At 46.4% G+C, this 19,949-nt stretch overlaps 1 protein-coding gene across 3 annotated transcripts; it reads left to right on the top strand.

The window, feature by feature from the left end:
- The first annotated feature begins 1,083 nt into the window (after positions 1-1,083).
- GJA5 (gap junction protein alpha 5) lies at positions 1,084-19,534 on the top strand. Of its 3 annotated transcripts, none has more exons than XM_018916855.3 (2): positions 1,084-1,350; positions 16,686-19,534. In XM_018916855.3, the coding sequence occupies exon 2, from the start codon at positions 16,735-16,737 to the stop codon at positions 17,845-17,847; it is 1,113 nt and encodes a 370-aa protein (XP_018772400.1). In that variant the 5' UTR covers positions 1,084-1,350; positions 16,686-16,734; the 3' UTR covers positions 17,848-19,534. The 3 variants fall into 3 exon arrangements, with proteins under 3 accessions (XP_018772400.1, XP_018772402.1, XP_018772401.1); XM_018916857.3 differs by having other exon boundaries at positions 1,084-1,356; XM_018916856.3 differs by lacking the exon at positions 1,084-1,350 and adding an exon at positions 6,348-6,562 and having other exon boundaries at positions 16,686-19,533.
- Positions 19,535-19,949: the final 415 nt, after the last annotated feature.

Genomic DNA, 19,949 nt, shown 5'->3' with positions numbered 1-19,949 from the left:
TTTCATCTGAGAAGTGGTTACTGAGCTGTGCACAGCTCTGCGAGCTCAGTACTGCAGCGCCTGAGCTCCCAGAGACTGCACTGCTGAAAGGAGAGGTGAGTTCTTCCTATATCCTCCCTGGAAGCTGGTTAAGCACTCAATTAGCAGAAGGCCCTCTGAACAAGGGATGTGACTTTGCACTGCATAGAGTTTGCAAATGCTTCTCAGTTACCTGTTTCATTCTCCTCTTGTTCCATTGCAAACCATGAGGCTCCTCAGGAAGGCTCAGGCTCACAGACACTCTGTGACTCTGATGGTTTGGCTGCCTGTTCTTCTCACCAGCCACATGCCAGCATGACTTCATGGTGTGGCTGCTTTGGGGGAGCTGGATGGGGAAGCAGACTGCAGCTGCTTCGGAGGGATATAAATATTTTTTGCACTCGAGGGGCTCCAGCAGTCCAACAGGGTCAGGGACACCTGGGCTCTATTCCTGGCTCTCCTGCAGACCTGCTGCATTGTTTCGCTCCTTTCAGTGGCTCTAAATGAAGACCTTTTCCTGCCAAATTTGTTTTCTTTGGTGTGAGGCTTCCACTTGTAAATTTGAGCCACAGCAAGGGCTTTGGGATGATGGGACTGGCCTGTGAATTTGATCCATGCATTTGATAAGAAATCCCACAAAAACCATTGCACTGATGAACACCATGAATGGCTCACAGGCCAACCTTACTCACACCATTTACCAGTTAGCCATCTGCTCCCTTCAGATATTATTTTATGGCTTTCCTTTGTTTTCACTAAGGCCCAAACAGGAATGAAATTGTGGGTCCTGTAGCTAGCCCTTTTAAATAAATAGTTCTGCCATCACTCTAATAAGTTTGACAAGTTGGTCCCAGGCCCTGGGCAGGAAGCTAATAAACTTCAAGTTGCTTTTCTATTGTTTTCCTAAAACAATTTGACTTCCTTTCTGATAGCCTCGAATTCCTTCAATAAAAATAGAGTAGCTGGGAGCCAGAGGAAGAGCTGAACCTGAGCCAAGCTGTGCTCACAATGCCGCCTGCGTAAGATCACATTTTATCCTGATCCATGAAGACCCTTTAAAAGAATAGCAGGCAGACAGCTGCCAGTGCATGTCAGGAACAGTTCAGGAGTGAGTCTCCCCCAGCATTGGTCCTCCAGGCTGGAAGGGATCTCCAGCCAGTGAGACAGTGTCAGGCTGAGCTCCTGCCTGCCCTCAGTGTCCTCCCTCAGACCCTTCAGGATCTCTTCTGGGAGCCCAACGCTGGCACAGAGCTGGGCTGTGCTAAAGCTCACCCACCCTTCAGTCAACTTTACCTGCTCCTTCTCTACCTGTGCAGGCTCAGCAAAAAAGAGGTAAAGGTCTGTTCTTTCTTTTCTTCTTTTGGAAACGTATCTCTGAATATATGTATACACACATATTTATGTCAGGCAGAAATTCATCCAGCTGGAGGTTTGCAGGACAAGATGAATGTCTGGTGGCTAGGTAGATGAGGACTCCTTGCTTTAAAATGACTTGCTGATCCTTTGGACAAATCCTTTATGCTCTCCACGGTCTGGTTCCTCCACCTGTAAAACAAGGAGGGTGTTTATAGGAGCTGCAATTTCATTATCATCTGCAAAGCACTTCTCAACTACTCAGAGATGCTGCAGAGTTGAGAAGTGGAGGCAGAGGGGTGAGAGGGCAGTACTTTGTTTCCAGCAACATAAAGCTGACAGCTGAGCATTTACTTTGGGATAGATGGCAATTTCTCCTCAGTGAGATGAAAACCTCTTCCAGTTTTCCTTGCTGAAAAGTTTACTGGAAAATGAGTCTGACACAGAGTGATGTTTCACAACTGTTTGTTTCTTGTTTCCTCTTTTCTCACTCTGTGCTGGTATGGTACTCTGGGTTGGGAAGATGAAAACATCCATCCATATGGAATAATTTGGGATTTTTACTAAATGAGGAACTGTAACTATAAAACTGTTCTTATTCAGGGGCCTTTGCTACTCCTCTTCCCTTGGGCCCAGCCTGTCCTTGGGAATTTGCCTCCTGCTGGAGGATGCCTTCAAACTGTCTCTAGAGGTCTAATGTAAAGCAGAGAACTCCCCTCTCTGGCCTTCTCTTTCAATCATATCCATGCATGAGGATTTGAGATAAAATGTTTCATCAGGAAGGCACCATCCTTTGGTGCTTTGGAGAAGGTACTAAGGTGCTTTAGAGAGGTGCCTGTCCAGCATGGAACATCATGAAGAACCAGAATAAGTGCAGTGCTGTGGCCAGGCAGCAGAGATGAACTCAACCACTGTTGGGTGGTGTTTTTCTCTGAAATTTCCCAATGCAGTAAACCTCAGTAATAGCAGGAATGGACAAGACATTTTCCCTTCAGACAATCTCTTTCAGTTTTCACATCTCAAGAGCTGCATTTGAAATAGCCTTCTAGCAAAGCTAGATGCTCTGGGAGCACCTGTTTTTTGTGAAGAAACTCTTTAATATGTGAGCTCTCATCTGTACTACTGCATATCTGCAGACCTTCTCCATGCATCATCTTGGCTTGCTCTTTTGTTTGTTTAAATCTCAGGCACAGAGTGAATCCCTCCATTAAATATCCATGGGATCAATGCTGAAAAACTCATCACATAAACTCTGCTCCAGATTTACCTGGATTTTGTATGCAAGGGTGCAGATCTGCTGAGGCACTAAGGCACTAAGGAAATAGAATGTAAAAGGGACCTCTTGGCTTATCAGGTTCAATCCCTTTGAATAACGGGCAAGTACAAACCAAATGGCCTTTTCTAAACTTACTAAACTCTGTCCTAAATCTCATTAGGTTTCCACCCTAACTTGTGCTGCTAAAATGCTGTTCCAGCACCTCCTTGCCTGCTCTGTTGCTTAGAAACCTTCTGATTTCCAACCTAAATTCATTCATGGCCAATTTATATCTATTTATTCTTGTGCCACATTGTCCTTTAGCTTATGTAGCTCTGCTCTCTCCTGAGCACTTACTTTCCCAACCCCCAATCCCTAAAAGTATTTATAGGCAGCAAATCTCTCCTCTCTTAACCTTTGTTCTGCCAGACTAAGTAACTAAGCTCCCTTATAGTATTCACCCTGCAGGCACATCACACCGTGGTTTAATTACTTTGTGTAGCTGCACTAGCATGAAATTCAGTGCAAAATAATTAATGCTGAAAAGCTCAAACTGGTAGCACGTCTATTTTCAAATCAGTTCAAATATCTCTGTGCAGTCACTGCTGTGACTGATAAGTAAACACACTGTTGGCTGAGACACCTTCCATCCCTCTGACCACCCCACTGCCTTCCTCTACACCTGCTCCAGGCTGGATATCCTCCCTGCATGTGGGGAAGCAGCACTGCAGAACTATTTTGGAGAAGTCTCATCCTCTTGGATGACATTACTTCCACTCACTGCAACTGGAAATGCTGCTACATCATCAAAGTTTGCTTGCCTTTTTCACCCCCATGTAGCATTGCTGGTTCCTCCTCCTTTGAATCATGAACTTCCCCCATCTTTCTCCATCTCTTTCCCCTGGGAGATGGAGATTCCTTTTACTCTCAAACAAGTTCCTAGTGTGTGACTTTGCACTCTCCCACTTAACCTCACCTTGATCACTCAAGTCACAAAGAGCCTTCAGCTCTGGCAGTGCTGGAATCCACCTCTGCCCTCATGATACCTCCCAGCTTGGTTTCACCAGCAGATTTCATTAATGTTTCTACATTCTGTGCCAAGGTAATTAACAAAAATATAAAAAAAAGATCAGTCCTAAGAGCAATCTTTAAGCAGCCTCACAGATAATTTCCCTTCAACCTATTAAGGAACTGGTGTATCAATTCTGTCAGTCTCTTACTCACTAGAGGATTTATTTAATAATCCCTGTCTTCTTCAGCTGAATCTTCTACACTAATTTCCTTCTTCTGGGACACCATATCATATGGTTTACTGAACTCCAGGTAGATAAGGGCTGCTCTGTTTCTTTTACCTAGGGGGTCAGGAATCCTAATCCAAGAAAGCTCTTAAGTTTTGATCAAAAGATAGTACATGTTGTTTTATTTTCCCTTTCCCTCCCTGTTTTATTTCTGCTTTCCTTCAAAACGCATTGCACAGCATCACAAACTGCTGTGATCTGCAAGCTGCATACGGCAAGCTGTCAGCTGTTCTCCTCATTCCCACTGTCTGGGGCAGCATTCTCTTCCACTTGCTCTCCTCACTTAGGTCAGACAAGTTTTGCATAACAGAAAACTGCAGCTCTTGGGGAGGGGAGTCAAAATTCTTCCTTGCTAAAGACTGAGTAAACCAGCAATTTTTCTAGCTGACGGGCTGGAGAAGCTGCCAGGACTCCCCTGTTTTCCCTTGAAGAGGATGCAGTAGAGAAGGGATGACACATTGAGGGACTGGCTGAAGTATGCATACAACATCTCTACTCCCCGTTCTGTCTTTTGCCTCCCTGTCTGACTTCTACCATTTCCTTTTCGTGCATCAAAACCCAAACAGCTACCTCTAGCACCAAAACAGAAAGAGCTCTCAACAGGTACCTCCTGTGCATCATGCATGTGTTGGACAGAAACCTTCTCCCCTCCCTCATACATTCAGCAGAACCAGACTGTATCTGCTGGGTTCAGGATTACCTGTGTGTGCCACTCAGGAATAAGCTTTGAGCAGGAAACACAAAGGAATGAGCAGGGAGAATCAGACCTGATCACCCTGAGTGTACAGCAAAGTGTCAGTGTCAGCCACACAGGGAGGTGAGTGCATTTCAGACAGCTCTCTCACAGGACCTGTCTCTCTACAGCATGTGAAAAACACTTGACAAGCCTTATCCCTAGCCTATCCCAAAGCCATCTGTGAGCTGGACCTGTATTATTAACACCTTTTTTTTGGACACTTCTATGATGAATTCCTTGACAATCTCACTGGCATAAAATCAACATGAGTTTACATAATAACGCTTCGTGGAAATTACTCTACAAAGACAAAAAGCTGGAATGATATTCTCCTTCCCATGAATTTCCATTGCAGATACACAACTGCCACACAGGAGAGGGAGAAACAACTCCAGAAACACTTCTGTTTTCTTAAAAGCCACAGAAGGGCTTTCAATAAAGTTAGAAATGAAGCAGCAGGTGACTAAACATGTCTCCATACCAGGAGGTTACTGAGCTGCTGTGGGAATTTACTTTGCACTCTTTGTCCTGCATCCTGCACTAACCATCACTGAGGATACAGCCCTCCTGGAAAAGAGTTGCACTCCTAAATTCAGAGTGAGAGTGTCCTTACAGGACATACTTCCAGAGATAGCCTCTGCACAAAACTGTCCCTTTGTAGACTGGCTTTCAATCTGGTGACTAAAGGAGGTGGTAAATTAGTGGGACAAAGATTATCAGAAGAGTTGCCAACGTTGAGTCTTAGTCCCTGAACTGCTTTTGTTTCATGATTTGCACTCACTGATGCATAGAGACCCCTAGGCAATGCTCTGGATGGGAGAGGATTGCTGGAAAGATAACCACCAAAGCTTGAGTGCATCAAGTTGGTTCTCAGGTCACAGAGTCTTCTGTGCAAATCTCACTCTCCTGCCACAGATTCTTTGAGACCTTTATCAAAGCCAGAAGTCATCTCTGATTCTGCCTCCTCACTGGGCCATTCCTGATGTGCAGGAATCAGAGGCTCAGCTTGACACACACATGAAATACAAGACCTTCAGACATTTGACACGTCAAAAACATTTTTAAGAGAGGCCCAAACGCTCATGAGTCTGACTGTGTGTGCGGGGAGGTGGTGGTAGGGTGGTGTGACAAAAAACACCTCTCTTGACAGGCAGATTATTCTCTACTTATCAGTAAGGGGGCATGTAAAAAGTCTCTGGGATACATTTGGTGCCCTTTAGGACAAGGCTGCAGCTGTGCTGGGCCCCTGGTCCGAGCCAGCAAAGCAAGTTCTGTGTGATTTGAAGAGGTGGAAGACCCTGCTGCACATGAACTCTGCTTTGCCAGATTAAGCTTGAATGAGTCCAAAATATGTCCTTTGTCAGTTGAATTGTCTTTTGTCTTGCATGGAAAAGCCTTTCCAGGGTCTGGCTGGTGTAACTGTGGGGCAAGGCTGTCTCTTGTCATTTGGGGAAGGCTTAGAGTGTTATCTGTGGGAAGATGTGCAAAGGAGCAGTAGGAGCAGTGGCTGGAAGGGACTGCGCGAAGCCAGCAGCGAATGCATCCTGTCGGCATGAGGAGGGTGGCACAGGGAGAGGCTGAGAATGAGAGGGAGGAATGAGATCCATGGAAAGGAAAAACAACAGGAAACCAGGTTTGAAAATAGAAAGATTAGTCTGGAGGGGGTGGGAGAGACAAGAAAAGTAGGTGAAGAAAGAAGAGGGGGAAAGGCGGAGAGGCAGTGGGGAAGACAGAAAGTGACACAGAAAGGGGGTGGAGAAAAAGAGAGGAAGAGGGAGAGAGAGAACCATATTAAAGGAATAAAACGAAGCAGCTGAGGAGAACAAGGAGTTCAACTTCACTACAAAAAGGGAAAGTGCTAAAGCAAGGAAAGGAGACTGAAGACAAGACACTGAAAATCAGGTAAGCAACCAAGAGGGGGAAATAATAGAACTGCAGAAGTGCTGATGGTAGATCAAGTTATATCACTCAAGGGGAAAAGAGCATGAGGGAAAAAAGGGGTTTGGGAAGGCAGGAAAAGAAGGATGGCCAAAAAATAACTTAAGAAATGTACTTTTTCTTTCATTTTCTCTGTAAAACATTCCCACTAGTAACATGGTGGGCTCAGGACATTTTAAAAATTAAATTGTTTTACCACAGGCAGCTAGAGAATTAAGAAGTAACTTCCTTGTGATGAACATAGATACCAATAGATTCCAATGTATAGGAAAGCACTATAAGAACCCCAAACATCCTCCCTCAGACAGTATAACGTGCAAATTGTCATTTCTGTCAGATCCCATTTCAACATGCTGTCAAGCTGCTCGGAGGACTGTGGTGAAGGGAACTCTTACCTAGGAGAGGCTCTCGGGGTATAAACTCTTTATCAAGTGTCTGCATTAACCGCCTACATTCTGAACTGCGCAGGATGCTTTCAAAATATTGCAGTTTCTTTGCCTTGAGGGTACTGTGTCCTGGCTGGTGTGTGACATGGAGCCTGGGAATGTAACTCCAGAGCAGAGAAGTGCCTTGCTGGTATCTCGCAGTCACACGTTCTGTGCGTGCCGCCAGGGAATGAATGCCTTTCTCCTCCATCCCCGCGCTGCCTGTGGCAGCCTCAGCAAGGAGGCATGCAGACCTGAAGGGACAAATGTCCTCTCCCATACCAGCTGCTGCTGCTTCTTTTTATTTGCCTTCCTAACTTCCCCCCCCCCCCGCTTTTTATACTTGGAATAGTTATGCAATTTCATTTCCATAATTTAACACTGCTTTTTCAAAGAAGAGCCCACCTTGAGAATATGGTACCCCTGGAATACACCCACCTGGAAAGAGGCAATCTCAGTTGAGTGTAAAGGTTGCTGACTAATTGCCACCTCAGATCTGTGGTGGCTCCTTTGACTTCCTGAAGGGTTGTTTGGTCGCCCATTCGTCATGTCTAGGGAGCTTTGTGGCATTTTAGTTTTAACAACTTGGGTAAACTGAGGCAGAGCCCCTGTCCCTCAAGTACCAACAAGTAACAACCTTTAGATGATCATATAAGTGGTTTTTCTGAACAAACCTCAGCTAAAAAAGTCCTGCGCTGAATGAGCCTTAAGCATTGACGTCTCCCTCCATTACAGTAAACTATCAAAATTCTTTGGTGAAGCAGTGTGGATGAAAGTTTTCCCCTACTGCTGCCTAAGTGTTCCTCTCTTTAAAGTACTTCATGCGTGTAACATGTGTGTTACATGTTGTTACAATTTGTGGGTGCAGCTAAGAGCAGCTTAAACAGTTATTCAGAAGCCTCACAGTATTCAGCATTTGTAACAGGAGACAAAAAGTTCTTCATTTGCTGCTATTTTCAAAATCTACTCTGAGAAAAGCACACATTTCTAACTTTGTTCCCCTTTTCCTTGGGAGCAGTGCAATACTTTAGGAGAATTCCTGAGGCTTCAGGGTTTAAAATACTCATCAGGCTCTTGTCGCTTGGGAACTATGTTAAGTATTCCTGTTACTATAAGTATTTGGTGATGGTTGTTGTTTTGTTTGGTTTTTTTTTTTTTCCACTCAACACTATATATTATCACAACATTTTTAGTATTAGATATGCATTTAAAAATTTAAGCTCTGACAGAAAATACAGAACTTCATACCTTAGCCTCTCTTCTCTTTTTGACCTTCAGACAGATTTCACACATTCTGCACACATTTGCCCACTTTCTGACTTATCTTGCAGCATTGAAAATAGTCAAGGAGAAATGAGTAATTCAGCACTGCCCTATGCCATTAGGGGAGCACAGTTTAGAGACTGCTCCACGCTTTGGGTGCTGTTGCATGAGGCACGAGGATAGAGGCTTAAAATTAGAAATAATTCCCAGAAGACAATGGAAAGATTTCAATATTTGGGGGGAGATCAATTTTATTGCTATTGATTAGCAACAGAGAGATCTCTGTGAGCAATACTCAGCATGGTAGCTCTTCTCTGAAACAAAGAAATATTCATGCCACACAGCATTCAATGAGCAGAGAGATGCACGCTTTTAAGTCTCTCGAGTGTATCTTTGAAGAGGGGTCAGGGGGGTTTTATGCAAGAACCACGGGATTTACACTTCTATTTCTGCCCTTCTCCATTTTTTATGTCATTATGGACATGCTCTGAGAATGGCTAAGAATTTCCATATGAAACTGCTCTCCCTTAGAAGCAGAAAAGCTGACAGATGCCTTGGTCAGGGCACAGGGTGGCTTGGAAAGTGAAGCAGTCTGGCAAGGGTGATGCCTGCAGAGCTCCAGGGTCTTCTGCTGCACTTCAGATGTCTGGTGCAGAAAGGAAGGAATAGTGGGATGGGAGAAAAACTGTCTCCAGTTTGCAGTCTGATAAAGCTATCCAAGAGGACTGGGGTTAATTCTTGCTTCTTAGTCCAATTTCCTCTGTCATGATGAGACAAATCACTTAAGCTACATTTACCCATAAATGCCCATTTCTTGTCTTTTGGGTATCTGACTTCTACATGCAGTGCAACTGGTGGAAGTGATAAACTCTACCACTCCAGCACAAACCAGACAGAGCTCTGCTCTGAATACACATTATACACTGCTAAGTACACTGGGAAAAAAAGCATCAACAGATTAACCACAGCACCAAAGAGCTTCCAAAATTAATGAACAGTTTTTATCTTAATCTCTCACTGCCTGACTCCCTCAGCTGCACGGCTGATCTAACACCATCTCCTCACCTCTGGGTGGTAATGAAAGTAAGTAGATTTATAATTGTGAAGCGATCAGATACTGTTGTGATGAAAGCCATAGGAAAACCCATGAGGAAACTAATAATTCTGTCTTTAGAACTGGACTTGAATAATGTACAGTAAATGAGGCACAAGCCACCCACTGAACAATGAGAAGAAAACAAAACATTGAATAGCTGCTGTTCAAGAAAGCCCCCCGCCAGGCTGGCACAGAACAAGGCAGGCATCCTGTGCAAAGAACGAGGTGACAATGTGAGGATGTGGTTAAGGACTCTAAGAGGCACAGGCACAAAGAGATTGAATTAAGATTACTGAGAACAGTAACCCCAGCATTTCCTAACTCCCTACTGCTGGGCTTTGCCAATTTAGTATTAGTTGGTTTCAAAGGGGGGGTGTGTTTTTGTGCATATGTATATGGTGCATACACTGAGTACAAAAAAAATCCACTCACATAGCCAGACTGAGGCAAGGATATAGCAATGAGGCTGGAGTGTGAAAAGAATCCTACAGATTTTTGGAAAGGGAGAAGAAATGAGATTTGACAAGGTAGTAATAAGTGGGAAATAGATAGTCGCTGAAAATGTCCCCTTTCTAAGGCTGAAAGAATTAGCAATTTGGGTGCTGTTAGAGTTAGCTGGTCAAAACTGCCCAAAAACTGAGGCAACGCTCTCTGGGGGAGCTTGACTGTAGGGAAACCACAGGGAACTGACAGACAGGGAGAAGGGAGATACTGGGGTGAGAGGAAGGAAGAAAGGATGAGAAAAGTCTGAATGAGAGCTCTGTCCTTCTCCCATTACCTCTTCAGTCTGTTTTATTTCCACACTATAAATGAGTTGCATCTCATGCAGTCTGTGAACGAGCCTAAAATCACATGGGCAGGTTTAATTGCTGCTATATTGAGCCCAGTGAGAGGCCTGCCATCCCTGCACATCTCCTTACACCAGCCTTCCCCACAGACTGAGCAGTGCTTGAGATCAGCTTCTCTCAGCAAAGCACAGGGACAGCTTTTACTACAGCAGCCCCCAAATTTCTCCGCTTGTTTTTGTTTTCCAGAGCTCCCTGTGCCCACTTTTCCTATCTCCTCACCTCTGTTTTGCCCAGTTTAGTATCATCTGCAAATTCAGAATCCCAAGAGAATTAGAAGATGCTCCCTGCTTTTTAAATGTAAGCCTGGATACCACTATCATGTAACTATTTGATGCCAACTTTTCAAAAATAGTGGGATAAATTCATCCCTCAGCTTGAATTATCTGAGTTTAAGGTCTCTTCTGTTCTTGGTCTCCTGAGATTACACCAGGCAGAGCTTGTCCCTAATATTTGGATCTATGAAAGCACATGGGGAGGAATAGCATTAGATGTTCTGGACAGACAACTAATAAAAATTCAACTGACTGGGAGTCTGCACCTTCCATTATCACTTCAGATGAAAATATTCTACATATTATTATCATCTGTGTGTGTAACACATCCCTGATGTACACACTTGAAGGTGTTGAGTGATTCCCCTCTGTCTGTGTCCCTGTGTGCGCCAGGGTTGTGTGCCTGTGTGTGCAGGAGGTGACGGGTCATTCAACTCCCTTATCTTCTCACCCACTCTCTTTTTCGTGAACTCCGAGACTTTCCACATTTGGAGAGGAGGGGGAAAGCACACCTCGTCAAGAATAACAACCTGTCTGCAACTACAAGTAGGGCCAGTGGTCTGGATACCAGTATGACCCTCCCAGAATTTACAGCGAACTTGGGAGGAGCAGAAAGATAAGAAACATTGGATGTCTGTCTTCTAGGACAAGAGCTGTCAACACAGAGCTCTTCTTCTCCCATGAGATTTCAGCTCTAGAGTCAATGTCACTCTGATACTGGCTCAACACAGGACTTTGAACCCAAGGAACGAGAATGGAACCTATGCAAACATGTCAATTATTTTTCTTTAAAAGCATAAGTACAAAGCTATTTATTCCAAGTTCATGTGCAGATCAGAATTACAAATTTGGCTGAAGAACTGGCCAGGTTCAGGCAGAAACTTATCATAGGCATTTGTGTGCATATTTGAAGCCAGAGAGATGGTGTTTGGACAAAAATGCCTAATAGGTTGTTGCTTGTCCATTGTATATCCATAGGAAGGAGCCAATGCCAGTAAGCTCTGAACAAAAAGATACCTGCTGAGGTGGGCTTTAACATCACAAATCTTCTCTAATCCAAAGCACTGCACCCACTCTGCACAGTGCATTTCTAACTCAGTTCATCATTTAATGCTGTAAGCCACGTGTTCCCACAATGCAAAACAAAATAAAACAAAACAAAATGTCTCTGGTTCTGTCAGGTTTACCTGCTATAGAAGGGCAGTAGGACTGGGTTTTCTTTCAGGTAACCAAGTCGTTGTTGTCTGAGGGCACAGGAGAGAAGCGCTGTAGAAGGTCTGTAGAAGCAGATGTGCAGTAGAAGCAGTGTTGTATTGCTGTCATGAGGTTTAAAAGGCAGTGCTGTGTAGAAAAAAGGACAGAATCTTGCAAGTCACAACCTCTGAGCTCTGTCCCCAAACTGTCTCTAACACAGTGACCTCAAACAAGCAGGTTGTCCCTTCTGTACCCCAGTGATCACTATCTGCAAAACAGAGGTGACAACATCTGCACTGCATGGGATGCTGAGGCTACTAACAAGGGGCTGGATATCCTAAAGTAAAGCAGCATTAACCAACCTCCAGTGAAGAGCTTGAGGTGTCCTTCCCAAGTGCCTACAGCTGTGAGTGTACAATTTGGCACTGTGGGCTCCTCTCCTGTCTGGGTTCAGCACAGGACAAAGATCTCTGCCCACTCACCCACCATGATCTGTTGTGCCATGTGCCGGCCTGGACCTGTATGAGATAACACAACTGGAGGGAGGAAAGCCATGAGCAATTCATAGGCACTGACCATGCTCCAGCCAGCCTGGATGCCCCACTGCAATGTCACTGCTCACATGCCCAGTACCCAGAGGGGACAGCTGCCTCTTCACAGTAGCTTGGAGGGGATGGACTTCTTGCATGGCATCAACAAACAGCCATGTGTCTGGAATGTGAGCTTCCTAAAACATCCTGGGCCATCCACTTCACTGTGAAATCTCTTTAATTCTCAGAGACACATATTTGTACCTGATTGAGCAAATCACAGAGACTGAGTAAAAATGCAATGGCTTTGAATCCGATACTTTCCCCCTCCCTGGGAGCTGTGCTTGCCTCACACAAAGGAGCCTTCCTTGGAGAGCTTCTCCATGTGCCCCTGGGATCTGCCACGGGGAAGAGGTGAGCCCAGCAAGGGAGAGCAAAAACAGTGTTATAATCAGACTCTCCACTTTATTTTAGAAACATCCTGCAGAGATGGCGACCTCCTGTCACCTTCCTTGTGGGAAAAGCTAGCTTGAAGTGTTGAGCTCAGCTATTTATATCACTGCTGATAGTCTTGCCTGTCTTCTAAAGAGGGGAAAACTTTCTTTCTAGTGACCCCCAGGGAAATAAACTCATATAAAGTTGATTGCACAGGAACAGCCCTCCTGGCTCTCTGGTGTGGATTTGCTAGCTGTTCATCAGAGCCCTGGCTAGCTCCAACCGGAATGAGTGAGCAGCAGTGATGTGAAACGCTCGCCTGTCCTTCAGAGCACGTGGCATTGCCAAGAGGATGGGCAAAACTGCTCAGAGGGCAACAGACACTTCCCCTCCCGCAGATAAAGGTAGTGCAAAAAAGGAATGGCAGAGAGCAGCCCATGGCTGGCGAGCCAGCCTGGCGTACTAGCAGGTGCTGTCCCCGCTGGGGTATTTTTATCATGGAATTTGGCAGTCACAAGGCAGCCCAGAGCTGAGCAGACTCCATGCTCGGCCTGTGGGGTGATGCTCAGTTTTCCTCAGCTTCAGTGGCGCTCCAGGTGATGACTGAGCCAGGCTGGCCACGGTGCTGGGTTAGTGCCAAGCTGCCCTGGTCTGTGTCACACACGCTTCTCCCGCTGCCAGGGTCCCGTGACGGTGCCCAGCTCCCGTGGGGATCCATCAGAAAGCTGCCAGCCAAAAGCATGGAAGGGCAGTGGCACAGTGCACGACTGCTCCTGAATATGCATGACCCTGCTGCCAAGACTGTCTTCCACCAGGTGCTGAGACCCCACAAAAATACCCAGAGATGCTTTTTGCCCAGTCACACCAGAGTGAGATGAGATTTGTCCATCTGAGCCCAAACTAGGAATATAAAAGGCTGCAGATGCTCAGACGCTGAGAGGTCAAAGCATGTGAGGGCAACAGTAGTCTGGGACTGAGGCAAAAGCTATATGGAAAATTCCCAAGAATAGTAAAGCTATGAGGAGAAAGGCTAGGTCAGGGGCAGCTCTGCATAGCCAGGAAAAGCTGTCAGGAGGTGACAATCCTTCTTTTCTTGCTGGCAGCAGAGAACTAGATGCTCTCAAAGACCCTTGGTCTGGCGCTGCAAAAATAGCTCGCTAGTAAGTATCAAATGTCTAAGCCAAAAATGCTGCTCTAGGAGGGAAACTCCTTCTCTTGGTTTCCAAAATCTGTTCCCCTGTGGCCACCTACGCCCTTGCAGCAGGGGCTGTAGCAGGATGATCAAGAGGCACCTCCGGGCAGTCCTTTCTTTAGACAGTCTGTGCAGGGGAGGGCAGAGGAAATGTCCCTATTATCTAGCCTAAAGCCTCATGACTACCAGCCTCAGATCCTTCTGATTTACAGCTTCTTGAAATATTCTGTGCATGTGTGAGACAGGTAAATTACTGTTCTTCTTGCACCCATTACCATTTTTTATTTCTGGATTCCTCTTGCACTTATATTTGCTTTACTTTGTGTCCTGCACATCCTGATTTTCACAATTTCCAAGTGTCTAGGCTTAGTAGCCATCCCTGGGGAAAGCAAGTTGTTGTAAAACCCCAAACAACCTGCACACAGTAGAATGGATGGGAAGAGGGGCTCAGTTTGTGATTGTACTTCCCTGTGGCAGTAAGTAAAAACAGCCTTTGCACAGCCAGGGAGAACTGTGTTCATATTTACACTGCCAAGCAAGGTGAAACAAGAAAAGGGATGAGTAAACAACACAAACTCACCTGGAAAAGTGCTGCCTTGTAAGGAATATTCCACACATACAGCTGTGCTACAGCACAGCGATGTTGGACACACATAACTGAGCTGTAGGCAGCTGGTTGCCTTCTCTGCACTCTGGGGGAAAAAAAGCAAACACGCTGATCCCAGTGCCACAGTCTGTAAATATTTCCCATCACTGATTTATCTGCCTGTGTTTAATCCCCTGGTGCTCCTGGAATGAAGCCATATGCTAATTTCTCCAGAATGCAGTAACTGCACCAAAGCCATTCAGAAGGTAAGACAGACCCTCACATTCACCAGTTTCCACCAGTGCAGACGAGAGGAGTCAGAAAGACCAGCTGATTTTCTGTGTTACTGCTCCTCCAGCTCTGGGCTGGCAGCAGACCAAAGCTTCTGCATATGCCAAGCAGCCACCAGGATCTCCAGCAGCATGATTGCAGCATGCCTGTCTGGGCAGGAAAGAGCCAAACCCCATCCTTTGCTTTCCTGTATGTCCTTTCTCCCTGCTCACATGGCTTCTTACAGGTGGTGGGGTAGCAAGCGGCCACTGCCCTGTCTCCTTTCCTGAGCAATCCTCACCTTTCCCAGGGCAGCCCTCAGCAGCACCAGGAATTAAAAGATTCAACTTTTGATCTTTGTCCCATCCATCCTTGCAGCTGGACACAGCACAGGAACAAAGGATGGGATGAATTATGGCGTGTGCTGCTACATTAAATTATATCACTCACATAACTAGAGGAGGGGATATTTTTCCCTCAACAAGTGTATCTGTTCTCCAGCCTTTGCTCACAGGAAATCTACACAATATTGCTACAGTAAATTTTCAGCTTTTAACAGTGTCTGCTCTCCACAAATGTTCTTTGCACTATAAAAATAATTGGCTCCTAAAGACAGGATGAGGAACAATAAAGGAGAGTTAACAATTTGGTCCCTGTGGCTTTGGGATTTACCTTGACTAGTGTTTTTAATATTTCATTACAATGATTATTTTTACATTAACTTATTAAAATGCTATTTTCCAAAAGAATGACTGTGGGAGGACATTAGCTCCAAGGTAATAGTGCACACTTTATAGCACCCAGCCCTTAACTCTCACCAGGGAGAGCTTTGCTGTGCCCTGGCAAGGTAGGTATGGTGAGCATAACTGGATCTAATGATTGCTCAAGCACTCCCACAGAGCCCCACAAAAGATGGACTAAACCCACAGCTTTCTTTTTATCCATCAGGTTAAGTGACTTGGCCAGAAACAGTCTGTCAGAGTCAGAAACAAAACTGAAACAGGCCCTCCTTCATTTCCACTTTGCAGTCTTACTCCCTGTCCAGAAAACCTTTCCTGTCATCAGACCACCTACCAACAGCACTTCCCAGGAGTGCTGGTCCTTGGGAGGCACTTCAAAGGAGGCTTTTTTCTTTGTCTCTTTCATTTGAACTGTGAAATTTTCCTCATCATTTAAGAAAAGCAGAAGGAGCAAGACCCACCGTTTAGATTTTGCAGCAGTTCCCTCTCAGAGAGGCATGACAAGGTGGCAGCAGATTAGGTTTCCAGAACTGGCACAGCCCACCAAAGTCTTTACACTCCCCTAAACATTTGCAGCTTGTAAATGAAACACTTACAGCTGAAAACACTGCAAAACCAGAGCAAAACCTACAGACAGGGAGCAGGTGGGCAACAGAGAAGTTTCCTCTGTGCTTCAGTGGTGGCACTGAGCTCATAAAGGAAACCCAGAGCTGCACACATTTCACATTCCAGGTGTTGGTGCAGGTATTACACAAAGGTAATATCTGACAGTGCCACTGCTCAGGCCAGGCTGTATATTCCACTCTTATCTCCCAGGGGATCAGCCCACTAAGGATTTCCCAGAGTGCAGTCTACAGACAGATGAATGCTGCTTTAACTTCCCAGTCCACAGAGGAAGCAATATGCAGATCACAGTGAAAGGACTTTCTGAATCAAAAATAAATCTGGCTCAAGGTTTTGGGAACTCATTTAGCAGGCTGTAGATGAGTTACGTAAAAAAAAGATCACTTTTTTTTTTTTGGTAGCTGAATGAAAAAAGAAAAAGAAATCCCAAGAACAACACAAGGCTTCCAGGGGATGTGAAATACAGTTTTCAGCAAACCAGACCTCATTCATTTCAGGGCAAATGAAAACATTTCCTCTGACACAAAACAAAAAAATCCATTTCACTCCATCCATTACCAGCTGGGCATTTCCTAAACCTCCTTAGAACCACTCTCTGTTTTCTCCCAACAGAGGCTAGCGCTCAGCTCTCGAGACTTCTCACCCCTCCTGGTGAGCAGCAATGGGGGAGTGGAGTTTCCTGGGAGACTTCCTCGAGAAGGTCCACAAACATTCCACAGTGGTGGGGAAAGTCTGGCTGACTGTGCTCTTCATCTTCCGGATGCTGGTGCTGGGAACAGCGGCGGAATCCTCCTGGGGGGACGAGCAGTCTGACTTCATGTGTGACACCCAGCAGCCCGGCTGCGAGAACGTCTGCTACGACAAGGCCTTCCCCATCTCCCACGTGCGCTTCTGGGTCCTGCAGATCATCTTCGTCTCCACCCCGTCCCTGGTGTACATGGGCCATGCCATGCACACGGTGCGCATGGAGGAGAAGAGGAAGATGAAGGAGGCAGAAATAGAGGCCCGAGAGAACAAAAATGGTGGTGACACTTACTACCAGCAGAAGTGCTCCATGGCAGAGAAGGAGACTAAGCTGTCTGGCTGGGATGAAGCAGGAGGCCAAATCATTCTCAGGGGCAGCCTGCTGAACACCTACGTGTACAGCATTTTGATTCGAACCGCCATGGAAGTGGCCTTCATTGTGGGGCAGTACGTCCTGTACGGGATCTTCCTGGAGACCTTGTACATCTGCCAGCGGGCACCGTGCCCCCACCCTGTCAACTGCTACGTGTCCCGCCCCACGGAGAAGAACGTCTTCATCGTCTTCATGCTGGCTGTGGCAGTGCTCTCCCTCTTCCTCAGCCTGGCCGAGCTCTACCACCTGGGCTGGAAGAAAGCCAAAGAGAGGTGCTCCAGGTCTTACAAAGCCAGCCCCAGCACAGCCCCTGGCAGGCTGGAGTCTGCCCCGCAGGCGGAGAGGGCACAGATGTACACCCCGCCCCCAGATTTTAACCAGTGCTTGTCAAGTCCCAACGGGAAGTTCATCAGCCCCTTCAGCAACAAGATGGCCTCCCAGCAGAACACCGCCAACTTCGCCACCGAGAGGGTCCACGGCCAGGAGGATGCTGCTGGGGAAGGGCCCTTCATTAAGTCCAGCTACGTGGAGAGTCCAGAGGTGGCCAGTGAATGTGCAGCACCTGCCTTCCCCGAGAACTACTTCAACGAGAAACGCCGGCTCAGCAAGGCCAGCCGTGCCAGCAGCAAGGCAAGGTCGGATGATTTGTCTGTGTGACCTGTCTCCAGCAGGGATGAGGAGAAGGAGCTGTCCCAGCACTCAGTAAAACTTCTGCAAAGTGGACTCCAAACTCTTGCCCCTAACCTCCCTGTTTTAATATCCTCTCTCTATCCTGTCCAGACAGCACCTCTCACAGTTCAAGACAGGGGCAGCCACAGGCACTAAAGAGAGACACCAGCCTTGGGATATGAAGCCCTCAGCTGTATTTTCACCATGGGACCCACAGGGATTAGAGACTACCCACCCTTAGCCTGGTAGAGCACGGGCCAGCAGACTCCTGCCCAGTGGGTATCCACTGTGACACTGTATTTAACAGACTGACTGGACCTCTGGATCTTCTGTGTCTCTATTCAACACTTGCAACATCAGCTTGGCAGTTACACTGAGCTGAAGCTTCTCTCACCTGCAGGGAGCAGAAACACACCAGTCAGCTTTCTGAAAGAGAGATTTTCTCATCTGCTTCATTTTGGCTCTTTCTAACCCTCCCTTTCTCTACCTGAGCCCAGATATTTTATACCAGTTTACCTACACAATAAATCCTACTTGAATTTTTTGACACTGTGTATATAACAACTCTTCCCCATAAATAAGGACTTCTGTGGTCCCCAGTGCACAGCTGCCTCATGTCTAACATTGGAATCCCTTCCTCATTCCTAAGTCAGCAGAGCAGACTGGCCCCAGGGAAATCACTTAGATGACCAGTTGATGAAGACTGGGTAATTTTCCCAAGATACTTATGTCATCAATCCTAAGCAAGACATCCATCACCAGAAATAGAGACTCTCCTGTGAGAACAGATATCTCACAAGTATCATGTAGAAACAAAGTGGTTTTCCCCTTTTTGAAACTCATCTTTCAAGCAATCTGAATTCTGCTGAAAGGAGGCTGCCAGCTGCCCACTTGAGAGAAAAGCATCTTCTGTTTATCTGCAGAAGAGGTACGGCCTGTGTCTTCTCACCAACCAACCAAAACACTTCAGCATCCTCTGCAAGCAGAAAGAGTCCTGCTCAGGTCCTGCACATCATTCAGCTCCTGCCTGCTCTCTCAAGCTTGCCAGCCAGCACAGGTCAAGTTTTTTGTCCCCACTGCAAGCATCTGCTCTGTCCCCAGGCCACCCTCCCCACTCCATCCCTAGCACACATGGTGCTAGAAATCACCCCTGGACCAGGTCTTTCCTCCATTGTAGCCTCTCAGAGCAGCCCCTGGGGCCCGAGGCTGCACTGTGAGTCTGGTGGGTGAGGTCTGCAGGCAGCTCCCACTCCAGAGATGTTTCCTCAGTGCAGAGCTGACATCCCCCTGTTAAAGATCTGCTAAACAGAGCCAAGCTGCTCCCTGTTGTTTACCCTGCACTGCCCTTTCAGACACAGGCCACAGCTTCCCAACACTGGACTGCACAAGCAAATGGCCTGGGACCAGCTGATGAGGGGACTGAGCCATTCCCTCTCTCAGGGCCACTGAAAGTGAATCCCTGCTCCTGATACACAGCTTTGGTACAGCTTCCTGTACATTTAAATACACATTCACACTCAGATGGGGGAAACCATGTTTTTGTTTGTAAGTTTTTATATATTTGTATTTTTTAATCCTGAAAAGACAGTGTGTGTTTTCCTTAACATGAGATTTTAGTCAGTCGTGTCTAGGTTTCTCCTAATAAAGTTCTAACTCCAATCTCTCCTTGTGGATGTTTCTCCTCTCACATGGCTGAGAATGAGCTGCTAGCTGGGCTCAGGCTGCCCGCCAGCCTCTGCTGCTCAGAGATCACAAAAATTCCCATTGCCCAGTGGCAGGAATGAGGGGAGGGTTTGGCCAGGGGGATAAATAATAAACATCAGGAAATGATTGATTGACTGGCTAACAGGAACCCCCCCAGCTCCCCTGCCTGCCTCTGCATTACCAAGGAAGGAGGAGCTGGTCAGGGAGCAGAGCTTCCACCCTCCTGCAAAGGCTTACTCCCTGCATCTCCTTGCATATCCCAGCACTACTCTGTTCCCAGAGGACACCTGTGATGTGAAGCCAACTCAGCAGGAAGAGGGAAGCAAAACCTGTCCCCCATGCATCTGCTTGCTTGTCCATGCAGTAACTGAGCCCTGAAGTCTTTG

This window comes from Serinus canaria, chromosome 1 (genome assembly GCF_022539315.1).
Source record: "Serinus canaria isolate serCan28SL12 chromosome 1, serCan2020, whole genome shotgun sequence".
In the NCBI taxonomy this organism is placed as follows: domain Eukaryota; kingdom Metazoa; phylum Chordata; class Aves; order Passeriformes; family Fringillidae; genus Serinus; species Serinus canaria.
Note: the sequence above shows the minus strand (reverse complement) of the source record. Positions and strands in the feature narration are given on the sequence as shown.

Coding starts and splice junctions, on each gene's coding strand:
- GJA5 (XM_018916855.3), top strand. CDS start 16,735: ATGGGGGAGTGGAGTTTCCTGGGAGACTTCCTCGAGAAGGTCCACAAA.